The 16,514-nt window shown below is 39.4% G+C and overlaps 1 protein-coding gene across 2 annotated transcripts in view; it reads right to left on the bottom strand.

The window, feature by feature from the left end:
• LOC126298879 (TBC1 domain family member 22B) overlaps window positions 1-16,514 on the bottom strand; it is a 157,116-nt gene that overhangs the window by 17,479 nt on the left and 123,123 nt on the right. For both annotated transcript variants that reach the window (XM_049990405.1, XM_049990404.1), the window contains exons 9-10: window positions 14,953-15,135; window positions 6,265-6,488 (exon numbers count right to left, since the gene is read on the bottom strand). In XM_049990405.1, coding sequence (XP_049846362.1) covers window positions 6,265-6,488; window positions 14,953-15,135 — 407 coding nt within the window. The remainder of the gene's footprint in view (window positions 1-6,264; window positions 6,489-14,952; window positions 15,136-16,514) is intronic.

Here is a 16,514-nt window from a genome sequence, read left to right on the forward strand (position 1 = left end):
TTTAACACTTTCTCATTAGTTATGTGATCTACCCATCTAATCTTCAGCATTCTTCTGTAGCACCACATTTCGAAAGCTTCTATTCTCTTCTTGCCCAAACTATTTATCGTCCAGGTTTCACTTCCATACATGGCTACACTCCATACAAATACTTTCAGAAACGACTTCCTGACACTTAAATCTATACTCGATGTTAACAAATTTCTCTTCTTCAGAAACGCTTTCCTTGCCATTGCCAGTCTACATCTCTACTTCGACCATCATCAGTTATTTTGCTCCCCAAATAGCAAAACTCCTTTACTACTTTAAGTGTCTCATTTCCTAATCTAATTCCCTCAGCATCATCCGACTTAATTCAACTACATTCCATTATCCTCGTTTTGCTTTTGTTGATGTTCATCTTATATCCTCCTTCCAAGACACTATCCATTGCGTTCAACTGCTCTTCCAAGTCCTTTGCTGTCTCTGACAGAATTACAATGTCATCGGCGAACCTCAAAGTTTTTATTTCTTCTCCATGGATTTTAATACCTACTCCGAACTTTTCTTTTGTTTCCTTCACTGCTTGCTCAATATACAGATTGAATAACATCGGGGAGAGGCTACAACCCTGTCTCACTCCCTTCCCAACCACTGCTTCCCTTTCATGCCCCTCGACTCCTATAACTGCCATCTGGTTTCTGTACAAATTGTAAATAGCCTTCCGCTCCCTGTATTTTACCCCTGCCACCTTTAGAATTTGAAAGAGTATTCCAGTCAACATTGTCAAAAGCTTTCTCCAAGTCTACAAATGCTAGAAACGTAAGTTTGCCTTTGCTTAATCTAGCTTCTAAGATAAGTCGTAGGGTCAGTATTGCCTCACGTGTTCCAATATTTCTATGGAATCTAAACTGATCTTCCCTGAGGTCGGCTTCTACTAGTTTTTCCATTTGTCTGTAAAGAATTCGTGTTAGTATTTTCCAGCTGTAACTTATTAAACCGATAGTTCGGTAATTTTCATATCTGTCAACACCTGCTTTCTTTGGGATTGGAATTATTATATTCTTCTTGAAGTCTGAGGGTATTTCGCCTGTTTCATACATCTTGCTCACCAGATGGTAGAGTTTTGTCAGGACTGGCTCTCCCAAGGCCGTCAGTAGTTCCAATGGAATGTTGTCTACTCTGGGGGCCTTGTTTCAACTCAGGTCTTTCAGTGCTCTGTCAAACTCTTCACGCAGTATCGTATCTCCCATTTCATCTTCATCTACATCCTCTTACATTTCCATAATATTGTCCTCACGTACATCACCCTTGTATAGACACTCTATATACTCCTTCCACCTTTCTGCTTTCCCTTCTTTGCTTAGAACTGGGTTTCCATCTGAGCTCTTGATGTTCATACAAGTGGTTCTCTTATCTCCAAACATCTCTTTAATTTTCCTGTAGGCAGTATCTATCTTACCCCTAGTGAGATAAGCCTCTACATCCTTACATTTGTCCTCTAGCCATCCCTGCTTAGCCATTTTGCACTTCCTGTCGATCTCATTTTTGAGACGTGTGTATTCCTTTTTGCCTGCTTCATTTACTGCATTTTTATATTTTCTCCTTTCATCAACTAAATTCAATATTTCTTCTGTTACCCAAGGATTTCTACTACTAGCCCTCGTCTTTTTACCTACTTGATCCTCTGCTGCCTTAACTACTTCATCCCTCAAAGCTACCCATTCTTCTTCTACTGTATTTCTTTCCCCCATTATCACATTCAAATGTGTCACAAATAGTGATATTGTACAATTCAACCAGAAGGCAAAATGAGACCAAGACACCAACAATGTGGCCCTTTCAAACTCTGTCAGGTAATGATAACGCTGTCTTACAGGCGTTCACAGCATCTACATTTTCTTTACCATGGCCACTCAACATCTGATGATGTTCATGCCCCTTATGTAGCCTACCAGATCTGGTAATAACACTACACTAGAACAAAACTAATGCACTCTGATGGCTGTTCTACCCATCACAGAGAAATGCAACTGCAATCATCTACATACTGGCTGGTGGTGTGTATGTGTACAAAGTTACGATGATGCCCAACCACATATTTTGGGTGCTTAACTTTTTTCTGTTTAGCAGTGTATTTATTCACTTGAACAAAACTTGTGGGCACAATTCTTTGACACGTTTCAGTCACCTGTCAGCTCTCCCTGGTGAAGTCTGTGCAATTCACACTTGTTACTATATAAATCTTCATTTTTGGAAAACTCAGCAGCTGCATCACTGCTCTTGATCTATGATGAAAAACTGCCTCATTCAAATAGTGTGGAGTTTTTAAAACGATTGCATCTGACATTACATCTGGATAGATTTTCACAATGTATTGGCAGACATGGCCTCAAATAACACTAAGTTCAAAGGAAAACTGTCCACAATAAAAGCAGTTTAAGACATAAATGTGAGCTGCTTCAAATACACCTACTGTATCTATAACTTTTAACAGCATATTTTATTTACTCAAAAGCCTTCGCGCCTTCTATGAATAGGTTTAGAATACAGACATACACAGACACAGCCAGACATTTGTAAAGGCCTTTAGAAATGTCTGCTTGTATCTGTGTGTGTGTGTGTGTGTGTGTGTGTGTGTGTGTGTGTGTGTGTGTGTGTGTGTGTGGGCGCGCGCGCGCGTGCATGTGCGCAAGAGTGTATACCTGTCCTTTTTCCCCCCTAAGGTAAGTTTTTCCGCTCCCGGGATTGGAATGACTCCTTACCCTCTCCCTTAAACCCCACATCCTTTTGTCTTTCCCTCTCCTTCCCTCTTTCCTGATGAAGCAACCGTCGGTTGCGAAACCTTGAATTTTGTGTGTATGTTTGTCTTTGTTTGTGTGTCTATCGACCTGCCAGCGCTTTTGTTTGGTAAGTCACATAATCTTTGTTTTCAGATATATTTTTGTCACGTGGAATATTTCCCTCTATTATATTCATATTATATTATCAGAATGACGAAATTGATCTGTAAGACAGTTCCAAGCAACAAGGCTCAGTCTTGGACCTACTATTGTTCTCCTAGTTTGTCAATGATATATCGCATCATTAAATGACCATAACGAAAAAATTCAAGAAATTAGATCCAATACATTCTTCCCAGGAGCCACACACTAGTGGAACATTATCTCCTTACGAAATTGCAATCACAAGCTTTCTCCTTCAAATGGAAAAACATTTTGTTGACACCGATTTACATAGGGGAGACAATTATCATCAAAAAAATAAGCAAAATCAGTGCTCGCACGGAAAGATATAGTGTTCATTTTTTTCCATGTGCTGTTCGAGAGTGGAACAATAGAGAATTATTGTAAAGATGGTTCAATGAACCCTCTGCATGGCACTTAAGTGTGATCTGCATAGCAGCCATGTAAATGAAGATGGTAGATCTATTCTGCCCACCCGTAAACATCACCATTTCTATGCTGAAGACGTCCACACTAGATCGCGTGTTAATGTGGAGCTGCAGTTTAAGGGTAAAACAATGGGAGAGGTGGGGATGTGGACGGGGGGGAGAGAGAGAGCTAGTTTTTTATATTTCACTTACGCAGACATTGTTATTTATTGTATAATTTCCTTACACAAAATTTTATGTTCAAGGCATCACTATTGAAGCAGAGGAACGAGAAGATGGAAGTAATGTAAACTTGTGAAATGACTCATTCCGTCAAATCTCCAATACTACACTGTAATCTAACATGGCATGCACAGTGAAAACTAAGGAAACCCTTAGCCCCAACCATAAATGACTGTGTGTGTTACTTCTGCAAAGTCCATTTATTTGACCATCTCAGTGCCTCATCCACCCTGTTACTATGGTTGCAGCCAGACAAGTTATGTGACTATCATGTCTACTTCATCAGCTTCTTAGAGTGCAAGATTCCTGGTATTTCACATCAGAAACAAAGTACCTGTCATATCATCATAATCACAACACAAAGCCTCACACTTATCAATTTTACTAGCAGTGGCCATTCATTCATGAAACAAAAACATTTGTGAAGTCCTCCTCTGTCGTTAATTATCCTGCATTCTATGAATAATGTAATGTCCTTTCACAATTAAGAAAAAGCTGAAGCATTTCCTTTTGTCAACCTCATAATTTTTTACCCAAAAATTAAAATATTATGCTAAAGAGTAAAGCAGAAGATCTTATGTTCTCTTATTTTGTTTCTTAATCTTGTCACACCATTTCCTTTTCCCCTCACTTTATAATTTATGTTCTATCATGTTCCTCTTTCTCTCCCTCTTCTCTGCTAGCCATACCTGCCAGAGCTCTCAGGTTAAATCTCTAACTACCGTATTTACTCGAATCTAAGTCACACTCGAATCTAAGCCGCACCTGAAATATGAGACTCGAAATGAAGGAAAAAAAAAAAAAATTCCCGAATCTAAGCCGCACCTGAAATTTGAGACTCGAAATTCAAGGAGAGAGAAAAGTTTCAGGCCGCACCTCCAGATCGAACAAAGTTGGTCCATTGTAATATGAGACACAATTTAGGTCGAATGTATGATGATACACCTACAGTAGTCTGGTGCGAGTCGTAAGCTTAGCAGTTAAACTTTACTAGGTAGCCATTGCTATGCGTCAGGCGCTTCGTCCGTATTTATACGGGTACCCTTCATTTTTCACGTGCTTTGTCTGGTTTGAATCAATTGCTTATTTTGCTTTTGATCTGATAAGTACCGTTTTCTTTGTTATAGGTGTTTACGTCTCTCTAAGCTGAAAATGCATTAGTGTACTGTGTCATGCATCGTTTGTCGCATTCTGATAGTGCGTGTTTACGGCCTGTCGCCGCCCGCGGCATGGCTTGCTTTTGTGCGCGCTACCGCCGCGTACAACAATAATAATAATAATAATAAAAAAGGAATCATCTCATTAGCGAAACAATGGCAAGAGACTGCTATTTGTTGTTACTTACACTGCTGCTTTCTTTGATAATGATCAACAAGAACTAAATAATAGACTGTGTATGATAGAACATGTTCTGAACGAGTTAGGTGAAAATTTTTCTCCATTTGAAAATCTTTTCGGCCGCTTCTTTAGTACATCAAACTCTGCACAGAAATTAGTCATCTTAGATTTTAAAATCTAGTCAGTTGCCGTGCTTCATTTCTGACTGTATCACTATTCAGCATAAGAATAATATGAATATAAATGTGACATGATACGTATATTCTTCAGCGTTTGCTATTGTCTCACTCTAGTTTTGTAGTTTATTAGGCAGACAGGATTTAAATGAGATAGCAGCAAACACGAAAGAATACATGGCAAAATGTTTATATTTGTATTATTCTTATGGTGAAAAGAATACTGTATGTGATTCACATTTCATCAGGTTCCTATTAGCAACCATCTCTTCAAAACGTAGAGTTGGCCATATTGACAAGCATCCCAAACAGGCTTGCCACTCAGATTTTTGTAGTACATTGACATTCTGCTACATTCGAAGATGAACAATACGGAATTTGTATTTACTTCGTTGGATAATGTATGAAAATGCAGTGGTCGAAACTCGGGGCGGAGAAAAAAAGCTCGTCTTCCACCTTTTTTTAAAAATTTATTTATTGACGCAGAGGGTTTTGGCGCCAGTATTTATCTTTGTGCCTACAAAGCATGCCTGTGTAGCGCTACATATATTCGACGGCAGAAATTAGTTGTGGCGGCAGCTACCAACATTTTTGAGAACCTCCGCTTGCTTTGCACTCGATTCTAAGCCCCAGGCAGTTTTTTGGATTACAGAAACCGGAAAAAAAGTGCGGCTTAGATTCGAGTAAATACGGTATTCTTCTCTCTAATCTTATACTTGTCGTTAACTAATATAAAGGTGTTTATTCTACTATAGCTACTAACTACTGTTTCCACTACTTATGTCATATTTATTTCTAAGTGTTACATCTCATATAGAATGTAAGATTTATTTTCTTATAACTTGTGTGTTGTAATGAACATAGGGTAAATATGTTCAATGCTTTGTTAGAAGCAAGACTGGTCCTAATGGTCCTTATCTTCACAGGATAAATATATAATTACCGTTTTTGAAAATATGCATTATTTATGGTAACTGCCAATTTAAATAAGACTGTACACTGTAAACACTGCAGTAGAACTATGTATTTGTTCAAGACATTATTTCCTGTATTGTTGCCTGCTGGCAGTAAGAGATGAAACAGAATAATTGTAAGCCAATAATAGGACATTATGTACAGAAACTGACTTAGCAGATGTATTAGTAATAATAATACCTGGAAATCTCTTTCAAGCAAGAGTTCTCTTCTCCAATGCAAGAGAAATGCAGCACACACATATAACTGGAACGAGGCAAATCCATCAGACTCTGCTAGATATGTGTCCCATAGGCGAATTGTACAGTGTAATGGCAGTTCACGGGTCAACAGATTGTTCATCCACCGGAAAGAAAACTGTAAATAGTCCACTCCATGATTCTGGAGATGCCTATGCAACTGGCCTGAAAAATCAATATTTGTTGGTTTATAGTTATGGAATGTGTGCTGTTTAACGAACACTGCACAGTATTTAAATACGAGCAGAAACCCAAAATAAACTGCTCTGTCTGTACAAACATAAATGCTTAATAGTGGCAACAGTGAAGACTTTTGTGAAAATGATTATCAACACAGACAAAATTTTAAAACTGATGATATAACTTTTTAAAAATTACTTTATCATCAATAAAGCAGAAGCAAAGTTTTCCAACTTCTAGCTTAATACAAAATCATAATAAACAAACAAAACTCCTTCACTCCTTTTTCACACTTTAGAACAGAAAATGCTGTGAAAATGCAATCCTGAAGTGTCCTTCAGCAAGTGTCCTACAGCTTGTCCTAATATTTATCTCAATTCCTAACAGACTCAAATGATCATCTATCCGAAAACTTCTGTCACTCAGTTCTATAAGATAAATACGAGCTATTCTACAGAAATTAGGTTGCATGTAAGTGGTCTAATTCATAGACTCCTGGACTTTGTTTCTGTGAAGACTACTGATAAGTTCTTTCCAGGTATGTATTTTACCAAGTGTTATGGTATTTCCTAAATGCAGACAGTTTTCACTTTTGTTTAAATTATTTTACTACAAAATTAAATTTTCTCAACTTCTGTTGCTGCTGATTAGGCGTGACATATATTCATAAATAATAATTTTGTGTTCAGAATTAATCACAAACAACTTTTACAGCAATCAACAGTAGTTTCATGTTCAGATAGTCAGCCCTATTGTGGCTCTTGATCTGTTTCGGATCATTATCTTACAATAACTTTTTGCATCTGAACAGATGCTGGTCAGCTGGAAAAGATTACTCAATTATATGCTAATTTTAAATTTTATACTAAATACATTACAAATAATTACACAACATTTACATATTTTGCATGATATGGAAGAATGATGGAATATAGCTGAAACAGTTTTGTTTCAATGTACTTTCATCAGTTCCAGGTTTAATGCAATGAAATGATTTTGAAGCAAGGGGAAAGCTTTGTGCTATCCATTATGTCTTGAAGGACATCTTTGTTTTTGTTTGTAGAACCACTGTGCATTTTTATTTCAACTAAGTTCCTCACAAGGAATCGTAAACATCTTTTATTTAAATTAAAAACTGAGTACACTTTCAGCATTTGTACCCAGTCCAGTCGCATCAATGTGACCACCACCTATGTTCGACGTCTACATGCAATAACCAATCACTGACAGCAGGTGGCAGTACTAGAAGTGGAGGGTATATAAAGCATGCCAGGGGGACGAGGGACACAGTGCAGTTGTCATCGTAATTGGGAAATGGAGCGATTTATCTGACATCCAAAAGGGCAAGATCATCGGCTTTCAGGCGAAGTGTGGAAGCACTATCAAAACAGGTAAGTTTGTAAATTGTTCACACGGAGCCACAGTTAAAGTATACCACGCATGGCAAAATCGCCATATCCAAAACTGCTGCCGAGGTAACCACAAGACATAGATGACAGAAGTATAGATGTGTACAGGCGAACAGACATGCAACTGTTGAGCAACTGACTGTCCACATAAACCAATGGGATACCAACAGTGTCTACTCAACAATCTTTCAGAGAACGTTGTTGCATATAGGAATCCACAGCTGGTACCTGGTTCATGCTCGTGCACCCATGCTGACTGCTGCTTATCAGTGACGATGGCTGGAGTTTCCAAGCCAATACTGCAACTATTGTGCCAATGTACATTTCATGTAAGGACCGTGAAGATAAGATTAGAGAGATTATGGCTCGTATGGAGGCATACAGACAGTCATTTCATCCTCACTCTATTCAAGAGTGGAAGAGAAAAGGAAATGACGAGTAGTGGTACAGAGTACCCCCTGCCATGCACCATACAGTGAGCTGCTTGCAGAGTACACATGTAGATGCAGAACTAAATGTACACCGAGTGGTGACAGGGGGCCTTTTCAGGTGAATCAAATTTTACGCTTCATCGGACAGATGACTAATGGCGATTATAGCACGAAACGTCCGAAAAGATACACCCTGTAACAATTGCCGGAAGGGTCAAGGTTGGAGTGTTTTCCCTGGGTGATCTCAATATTCTGGAAGGCGCAATGTGTCAGCACAAGTACACATCTATCCTTGGGGACCATGTACACCCCTACATGCAATTTGTTTTTCCTTGGCACAATGATATCTACCAGCAGGACAATACAATGTATCACACAGCTTGCAGTGTACTTTTGAGGTTCAAAGAGCACAAGGATGAGTTTACCGTACTCCCACAGTCACCAAGCTTCTCGGATTTAAACCTAATCGAGAATCTGTGGGACCACCTTGATTGGGCTGTTCGTAATATGGATCCTCAATCGAGAAATCTACCACAGGTGGTCACGGCACTGGAGTCGGCACAGCTTCTCATCCGAGTCAGTACCTTCCAGAACCTTACTGACTCTTCCTGCACATCTTGCAGTGCTATGTGCTGCAAAAGGTGGTTATTCAGGTCAGGTGGTCACATTACTGTGAGTGGACAGTGTACATTAAGTTACCAATATCACTACAATAACTTCCAAATTATTGCCAGAGTTTGCAGTCACTTTATCACCACAGGAAATCAGGGCATGGGGACAGCCAATTGCCACTACAAAATGAGATCAACGCAGCAACTTTTTGCTGAAGTTCAGATGTACACAATATTTTATGAGCTTTTGCTAGTGTCTTCTTGCATAAATCTCTGAGCAGAAGCTTCATTTAGTTGTGGAAAAAACAGCTAGTCTCTTTTAGTCCACTATTGACTTCAATCATACCAAACTCTGTCTACCAGCATCAAGTTTCATCATATGAAACAAGGAAAGCATTTGAGTCTACTATGATTTTCTATGAAACTTGAATACACCCTCTTGTGACTTAACGGTGAAAAAAATTAGCTTACTTAATTGCAAGTTAATTCAGCACAACTTCTGAAGCAAATGAGTTTGAGAGTTACACTAAACAGTCTAGTCAAATTCTTAACCTTTGATTGTTGGTATGACTTAGTAAAAGTATAATTTTTGGTTCTTCACCACATCACTGTCGTTTCCCCTGGATGATACTTTTAGTGCAAATGAAAGTTTCTTTTGGCATGTCATTGCAGTAATTCCTGTTGGGTTTCCAGCTGCTAGAAAAGTGGCAAGAAAACCCAGGAGAATTGTATTGCATTGACACGCCATCATTTGAATATCAACCCTTTCCACTCCAAATGTGAGTGGTGCGCTACACTGCAAATTTCGGTTTCCGCTCTGATACTGAGCCTCATTCAACATTACTTTTCATAGCTCTTACACGCTGCAGTCGGAAATCAGACTGCACTAGGTATCAATGCTGCATGGTGCTGCTACCTGGGGAAGCCTGCATTATCTCGGTGTCGAACTGCAGCAGTGGTGTTGAGAGAGAGTGAGTTTATAATTATTATGTTTAAAGTTAGTAGGCACAATATGGATAGTTCTTCATGCACAGTCCTTTCAGAGAAACAGATTGCAGTGATTTTAGAGGGATGTCTAAATGAAAGTGAGAGTGAAAATGAGTTTCATGACAATGATTTTGATGGTGAGAGAGATTCATTTCAATACAATTTGAGCAAAATGATGGAAACAGCCCACTCTGAAGAGTTTCAAATAATATCACTCATGGAAAATTTTTGTTTTGTAATGCTTGTGTAAATGCATTTCAATGACGACACATGTTTTGTTTTGCTGTATACCCTAATTGTTGGTCAGTGGCCTCTCATTCTTTCAACAAAGACTTGCATAATTCTCTGTGATGCACTTGCCAACTGGGCAGCAGTGATTTAAATACGAGTACACAGAGATGCCCTGTGTCTGCATTGCAGAGTGGAAAGGGTCAATCACCTCTTGGGAATGCTACCAAGTAAAAATTAGTATTTTCTTTCTTTCTTTTTTTGTAGCTAATGACAGGGTTTCGTTTCTATGTGCTACTGACGTCCTTTTAATTTCTTGAAAAATATGACAGCACAAATAAATGACTTTTTCATTTCGATGATAAATTTTTTTTTAACTTGCTCTTAACTTATCAAATCCTCTGCTACAATATCTTTTTACTTCAGCTCTGTTTCCTGGCTACAATTGTAGCTTCTCATTCATCTCACGGAACTCTAATATCTGCTCCTTGTACTTCTGTTATAGGGATGATTTCCACCACACCGCAATATATTGTACAATCCATGTTTTAAGACCTTCTTTGTGCTGTTGAAGTTCCTTCGTTTATTTATTTATAACTGAAGGTGGATAATAAGAATATAGTCAAATATTCATTTTTGTCAATAGTTAGTAGATAAAAAAATAGCTTTTTTAACTGTTGTTGTTGTTGTTGTTGTTGTTGTTGTTGTGGTCTTCAGTCCCGAGACTGGTTTGATGCAGCTCTCCATGCTACTCTATCCTGTGCAAGGTTCTTCATCTCCCAGTACCTACTGCAACCTACATCCTTCTGAATCTGCTTAGTGTATTCATCTCTTGGTGTCCCTCTACGATTTTTACCCTCCACAATGCCCTCCAATACTAAATTGTTGATCCCTTGATGCCTCAGAACATGTCCTACCAACCGATCCCTTCTTCTGGTCAAGTTGTGCCACAAACTTTTCTTCTCCCCAATCCAATTAAATACTTCCTCATTAGTTATGTGACCTACCCATCTAATCTTCAGCATTCTTCTGTAGCCCCACATTTCGAAAGCTTCTATTCTCTTGTCTAAACTATTTATCTTCTATGTTTCACTTCCATACATGGCTACACTCCATACAAATACTTTCAGAAAAGACTTCCTGACACTTAAATCTATACTCGATGTTAACAAATTTCTCTTCTTCAGAAACGCTTTCCTTGCCATTGCCAGTCTACATCTCTACTTCGACCATCATCAGTTATTTTGCTCCCCAAATAGCAAAACTCCTTTACTACTTTAAGTGTCTCATTTCCTAATCTAATTTCCTCAGCATCATCCGACTTAATTCAACTACATTCCATTATCCTCGGTTTGCTTTTGTTGATGTTCATCTTATATCCTCCTTTAAAGATACTATCCATTCCGTTCAACTGCTCTTCCAAGCCCTTTGCTGTCTCTGACAGAATTACAATGTCATCGGCGAACCTCAAAGTTTTTATTTCTTATCCATGGATTTTAATACCTACTCCAAATATTTCTTTTGTTTCCTTTACTGCTTGCTCAATATACAGACTGAATAACATAGGGGAGAGGCTACAACCCTGTCTCACTCCCTTCCCAACCACTGCTCCCTTTTCATGCCCCTCGACTCTTATGACTGCCATCTGGTTTCTGTACAAATTGTAAATAGCCTTCCGCTCCCTGTATTTTACCCCTGCCACCTTTAGAATTTGAAAGAGTATTCCAATCAACATTGTCAAAAGCTTTCTCTAAGTCTACAAATGCTAGAAACGTATGTTTGCCTTTCCTTAATCTTTCTTCTAAGATAAGTCGTAAGGTCAGTATTGCCTCATGTGTTCCAGTATTTCTACGGAATCCAAACTGATCTTCCCTGAGGTCGGCTTCTACTAGTTTTTCCATTCGTCTGTAGAGAATTCGTGTTAGTATTTTGCAGCTATGGCTTATTAAACTGATAGTTCGGTAATTTTCACATCTGTCAACACCTGCTTTCTTTGGGATTGGAATTATTATATTCTTCTTGAACTGTGAGGGTATTTCGCCTGTTTCATACATCTTGCTCACCAGATGGTAGAGTTTTGTCAGGACTGGCTCTCCCAAGGCCATCAGTAGTTCCAATGGAATGTTGTCTACTCCGGGGGCATTTTTTCGACACAGGTCTTTCAGTGCTCTGTCAAACTCTTCACGCAGTATCGTATCTCCCATTTCATCTTCATCTACATCCTCTTCTATTTCCATAATATTGTCCTCAAGTACATCGCCCTTGCATAGACCCTCTATATACTCCTTACACCTTTCTGCCTTCCCTTCTTTGCTTAGAACTGGGTTTCCATCTGAGCTCTTGGTGTTCATACAAGTGGTTCTCTTCTCTCCAAAGGTCTCTTTAATTTTCCTGTAGGCAGTATCTATCTTACCCCTAGTGAGATAAGCTTCTACATCCTTACATTTGTCCTCTAGCCATCCCTGCTTAGCCATTTTGCACTTCATGTCAATCTCATTTTTGAGACCTTTGTATTCCTTTTTGCCTGCTTCATTTATTGCATTTTTATATTTTCTCCTTTCATCAATTAAATTCAATATTTCTTCTGTTACCCAAGGATTTCTACTAGCCCTCGTCTTTTTACCTACTTGATCCTCTGCTGCCTTCACTACTTCATCCCTCAAAGCTACCCATTCTTCTTCTACTGTATTTCTTTCCCCCATTCTTGACAATTGTTCGATTATGATCACTCTGAAACTCTGTATAACCTCTGGTTCTTTCAGTTTATCCAGGTCCCATCTCCTTAAATTCCCACCTTTTTGCAGTTTCTTCAGTTTTAATCTACAGTTCATAACCAATAGATTGTGCCCCTGGAAATGTCTTACAATTTAAAACCTGGTTCCTAAATCTCTGTCTTACCATTATATAATCTATCTGATACCTTTTAGTATCTCCATGCTTCTCACATGTATACAGCCTTCTTTTATGATTCTTAAACCAAGTGTTAGCTATGATTAAGTTGTGCTCTGTGCAAAATTCTACCAGGCGGCTTACTCTTTCATTTCTTAGCCCCAATCCATATTCACCTACTACATTTCCTTCTCTCGCTTTTCCTACACTCGAATTCCAGTCACCCATGACTATTAAATTTTCATCTCCCTTCACTATCTGAATAGTTTCTTTTATTTCATCATACATTTCTTCAATTTCTTCGTCATCTGCAGAGCTAGTTGGCATATAAACTTGTACTACTGTAGTAGGTGTGGGCTTCGTATCTATCTTGGCCACAGTAATGCGTTCACTATGCTGTTTGTAGTAGCTTACCCGCATTCCTATTTTCCTATTCATTATTAAACCTACTCCTGCATTACCCCTATTTGATTTTGTGTTTATAACCCTGTAGTCAACTGACCAGAGGTCTTGTTCCTCCTGCCACCGAACTTCACAAATTCCCACTATATCTAACTTTAACCTGTCCATTTCCCTTTTTAAATTTTCTAACCTACCTGCTCGATTTAGCTGTAAAAACATTTAATGAGATTGCCAGTGAGAATGTTATTTTCTTGAAAAACAAATTTCTCTCTCTCTCTCTCTCTCTCTCTCTCTCTCTCTCTCTCTCTCTCTCTCTCTCTCTCGAGTTGTACTGGTCATCAGTCTGAAACTTTGCCAACACTGGCCAGCGAGTTCTTGCTCTGGCGAAAAACAGTAAAGTTCCAGAGCAGCCAGAAGGAGAACACTTCGCTTTAAAATTTGGAAGAATAAACACTTTGTTTTAGGACTTTGTAAAGTTGTGACTTCACTGTAGGATTTGTGAGAGTACACTTTAGAGTTACAGCTTTAGGTTAGGACATGAGAGATGACTGGTGAAACGAGCCTTGCTGCCTCTGGAACGATGTCCGTACTCAAGTACTAAATACAAAGAGAGGACAGAAATCATCATCTCCAGCTGCGTTTGCCGGCAGTTACTTTAGTCATGTTCTGCATGTTTTGGTAAGATGGGCTATCGTCACACGTGCAGTCATTGCTATGACACAAAGTTAATTTGCTGTCTTCTGTGATCTTGAAGTCACAAATCCAGCCTGTTGCTCTCAATGCAGATTTTTGGCAGTCTTATGGTGTTTGCTCCAATCTTTCCACGTACTTTCGGCTAATCATTTATACCGTCACTCATCGTGTCCACGAATTATTAACGTAAGTTTTATTCTCTCCACCCACTTGTGCCAAGGTTACACTTCAGTGTTATTACCCCTTGTCTACTTGTCAACGATTCTTTATAAACATCGGTGGGTAATTCTCATGTTTAAAGATAATAAATCAAATTGTTAAAGTGACCACTTGTTTCCAGTCATAGCTAGAAGCTCCATCATATATGTCTATATGAGCGGTGTGGGCCTCTTTTTGTTTCATGCTTAATTTGTCCGTCCCTATTAATATTCATTTAAATAAAACACTTTCTATTGCACAGGAGTATCCTTCTTTTTAATTAATTAGTAAGATCATTTGGGATGGTTCCTCAGTCTGTTGGTCATGAGAATTAGATCATGTGCATCCTAGAGATATGCTCCAACCGTATCCAACACCCTACAACAGGAAAGATTAAAAGAAACCACTTAAGCACGAAACACAATGACACCAAAAGAATTATGATAAATTATCTTTTCAAATAAAATATTATTGTAGGAAATAAAATACCGCCTCTAGATAGTGGAAAGATATGCAACTGACAAACTGAGGTATCTGTAGAACCACAAGCATTGTTTATAAATTCAGTGACTTCTAACATTGATTATATTTCTATACTTACCATCAATTCGTTGAATAAGCTCCTTCAGTTGATTGACTTTATGCTGAATACCAAGTTGTGCAAAAATGTAATTATCCTGGATGCCATCCAGAAATTTTGAAAGGCACCAAAATGAGTCTGCTTCTATTATGTCTCTATGATCTTGTGGCAAACTTTCAACATCATAGTTGTCAATATCACTGTCTACAAAAATTAAACAACAATTACACTTCACGTTGTCAAATAAATTTACAGAAAATCAAAAGCTGTAGCTATAGCTCGACTGAGTGAATTGTGTGCTTAGCTAATAGAGCAGTACAGTGTAAGTTGTTTTTCATGGGAACAAATATAGATGTTCACTTACTCATGGGAAATGAACAATAAAAATAATAAATGGGAACAAAAGTATTACTTTTTACACACTACATTATTTTACTCTCTTTTAAAGGAATCTTTTGTCATTTATATAAACATGACATCCTCCTGTAATGCAATTCAGACTATCAGCTTTATTATAGAGAGATTTTATTTGTACCAGCAGTATAGGATAAAAACTAAACACAAAGCCAAAAAGATTATGTTTTACATGATGTATGTAAATAGGTCTAGAACAATTTAAGCTAACAAAGTGACAATGCTTTAAAAGCAATGCCTAATATTATCAAATTAAATACACTCCTGGAAATGGAAAAAAGAACACATTGACACCGGTGTGTCAGACCCACCATACTTGCTCCGGACACTGCGAGAGGGCTGTACAAGCAATGATCACACGCACGGCACAGCGGACACACCAGGAACCGCAGTGTTGGCCGTCGAATGGCGCTAGCTGCGCAGCATTTGTGCACCGCTGCCGTCAGTGTCAGCCAGTTTGCTGTGGCATATGGAGCTCCATCGCAGTCTTTAACACTGGTATCATGCCGCGACAGCGTGGACGTGAACCGTATGCGCAGTTGACGGACTTTGAGCGAGGGCGTATAGTGGGCATGCGGGAGGCCGGGTGGACGTACCGCCGAATCGCTCAACACGTGGGGCGTGAGGTCTCCACAGTACATCGATGTTGTCGCCAGTGGTCGGCGGAAGGTGCACGTGCCCGTCGACCTGGGACCGGACCGCATCGACGCACGAATGCACGCCAAGACCGTAGGATCCTACGCAGTGCCGTAGGGGACCGCACCGCCACTTCCCAGCAAATTAGGGACACTGTTGCTCCTGGGGTATCGGCGAGGACCATTCGCAACTGTCTCCATGAAGCTGGGCTACGGTCCCACACGCCCCAACATCGTGCAGCCCGCCTCCAGTGGTGTCGCGACAGGCGTGAATGGAGGGACGAATGGAGACGTGTCGTCTTCAGCGATGAGAGTCGCTTCTGCCTTGGTGCCAATGATGGTCGTATGCGTGTTTGGCGCCATGCAGGTGAGTGCCACAATCAGGACTGCATACGACCGAGGCACACAGGGCCAACACCCGGCATCATGGTGTGGGGAGCGATCTCATACACTGGCCGTACACCTCTGGTGATCGTCGAGGGGACACTGAATAGTACACGGTACATCCAAACCGTCATCGAACCCATCGTTCTA

This window comes from Schistocerca gregaria, chromosome X (genome assembly GCF_023897955.1).
Source record: "Schistocerca gregaria isolate iqSchGreg1 chromosome X, iqSchGreg1.2, whole genome shotgun sequence".
In the NCBI taxonomy this organism is placed as follows: Eukaryota; Metazoa; Arthropoda; class Insecta; order Orthoptera; family Acrididae; genus Schistocerca; species Schistocerca gregaria.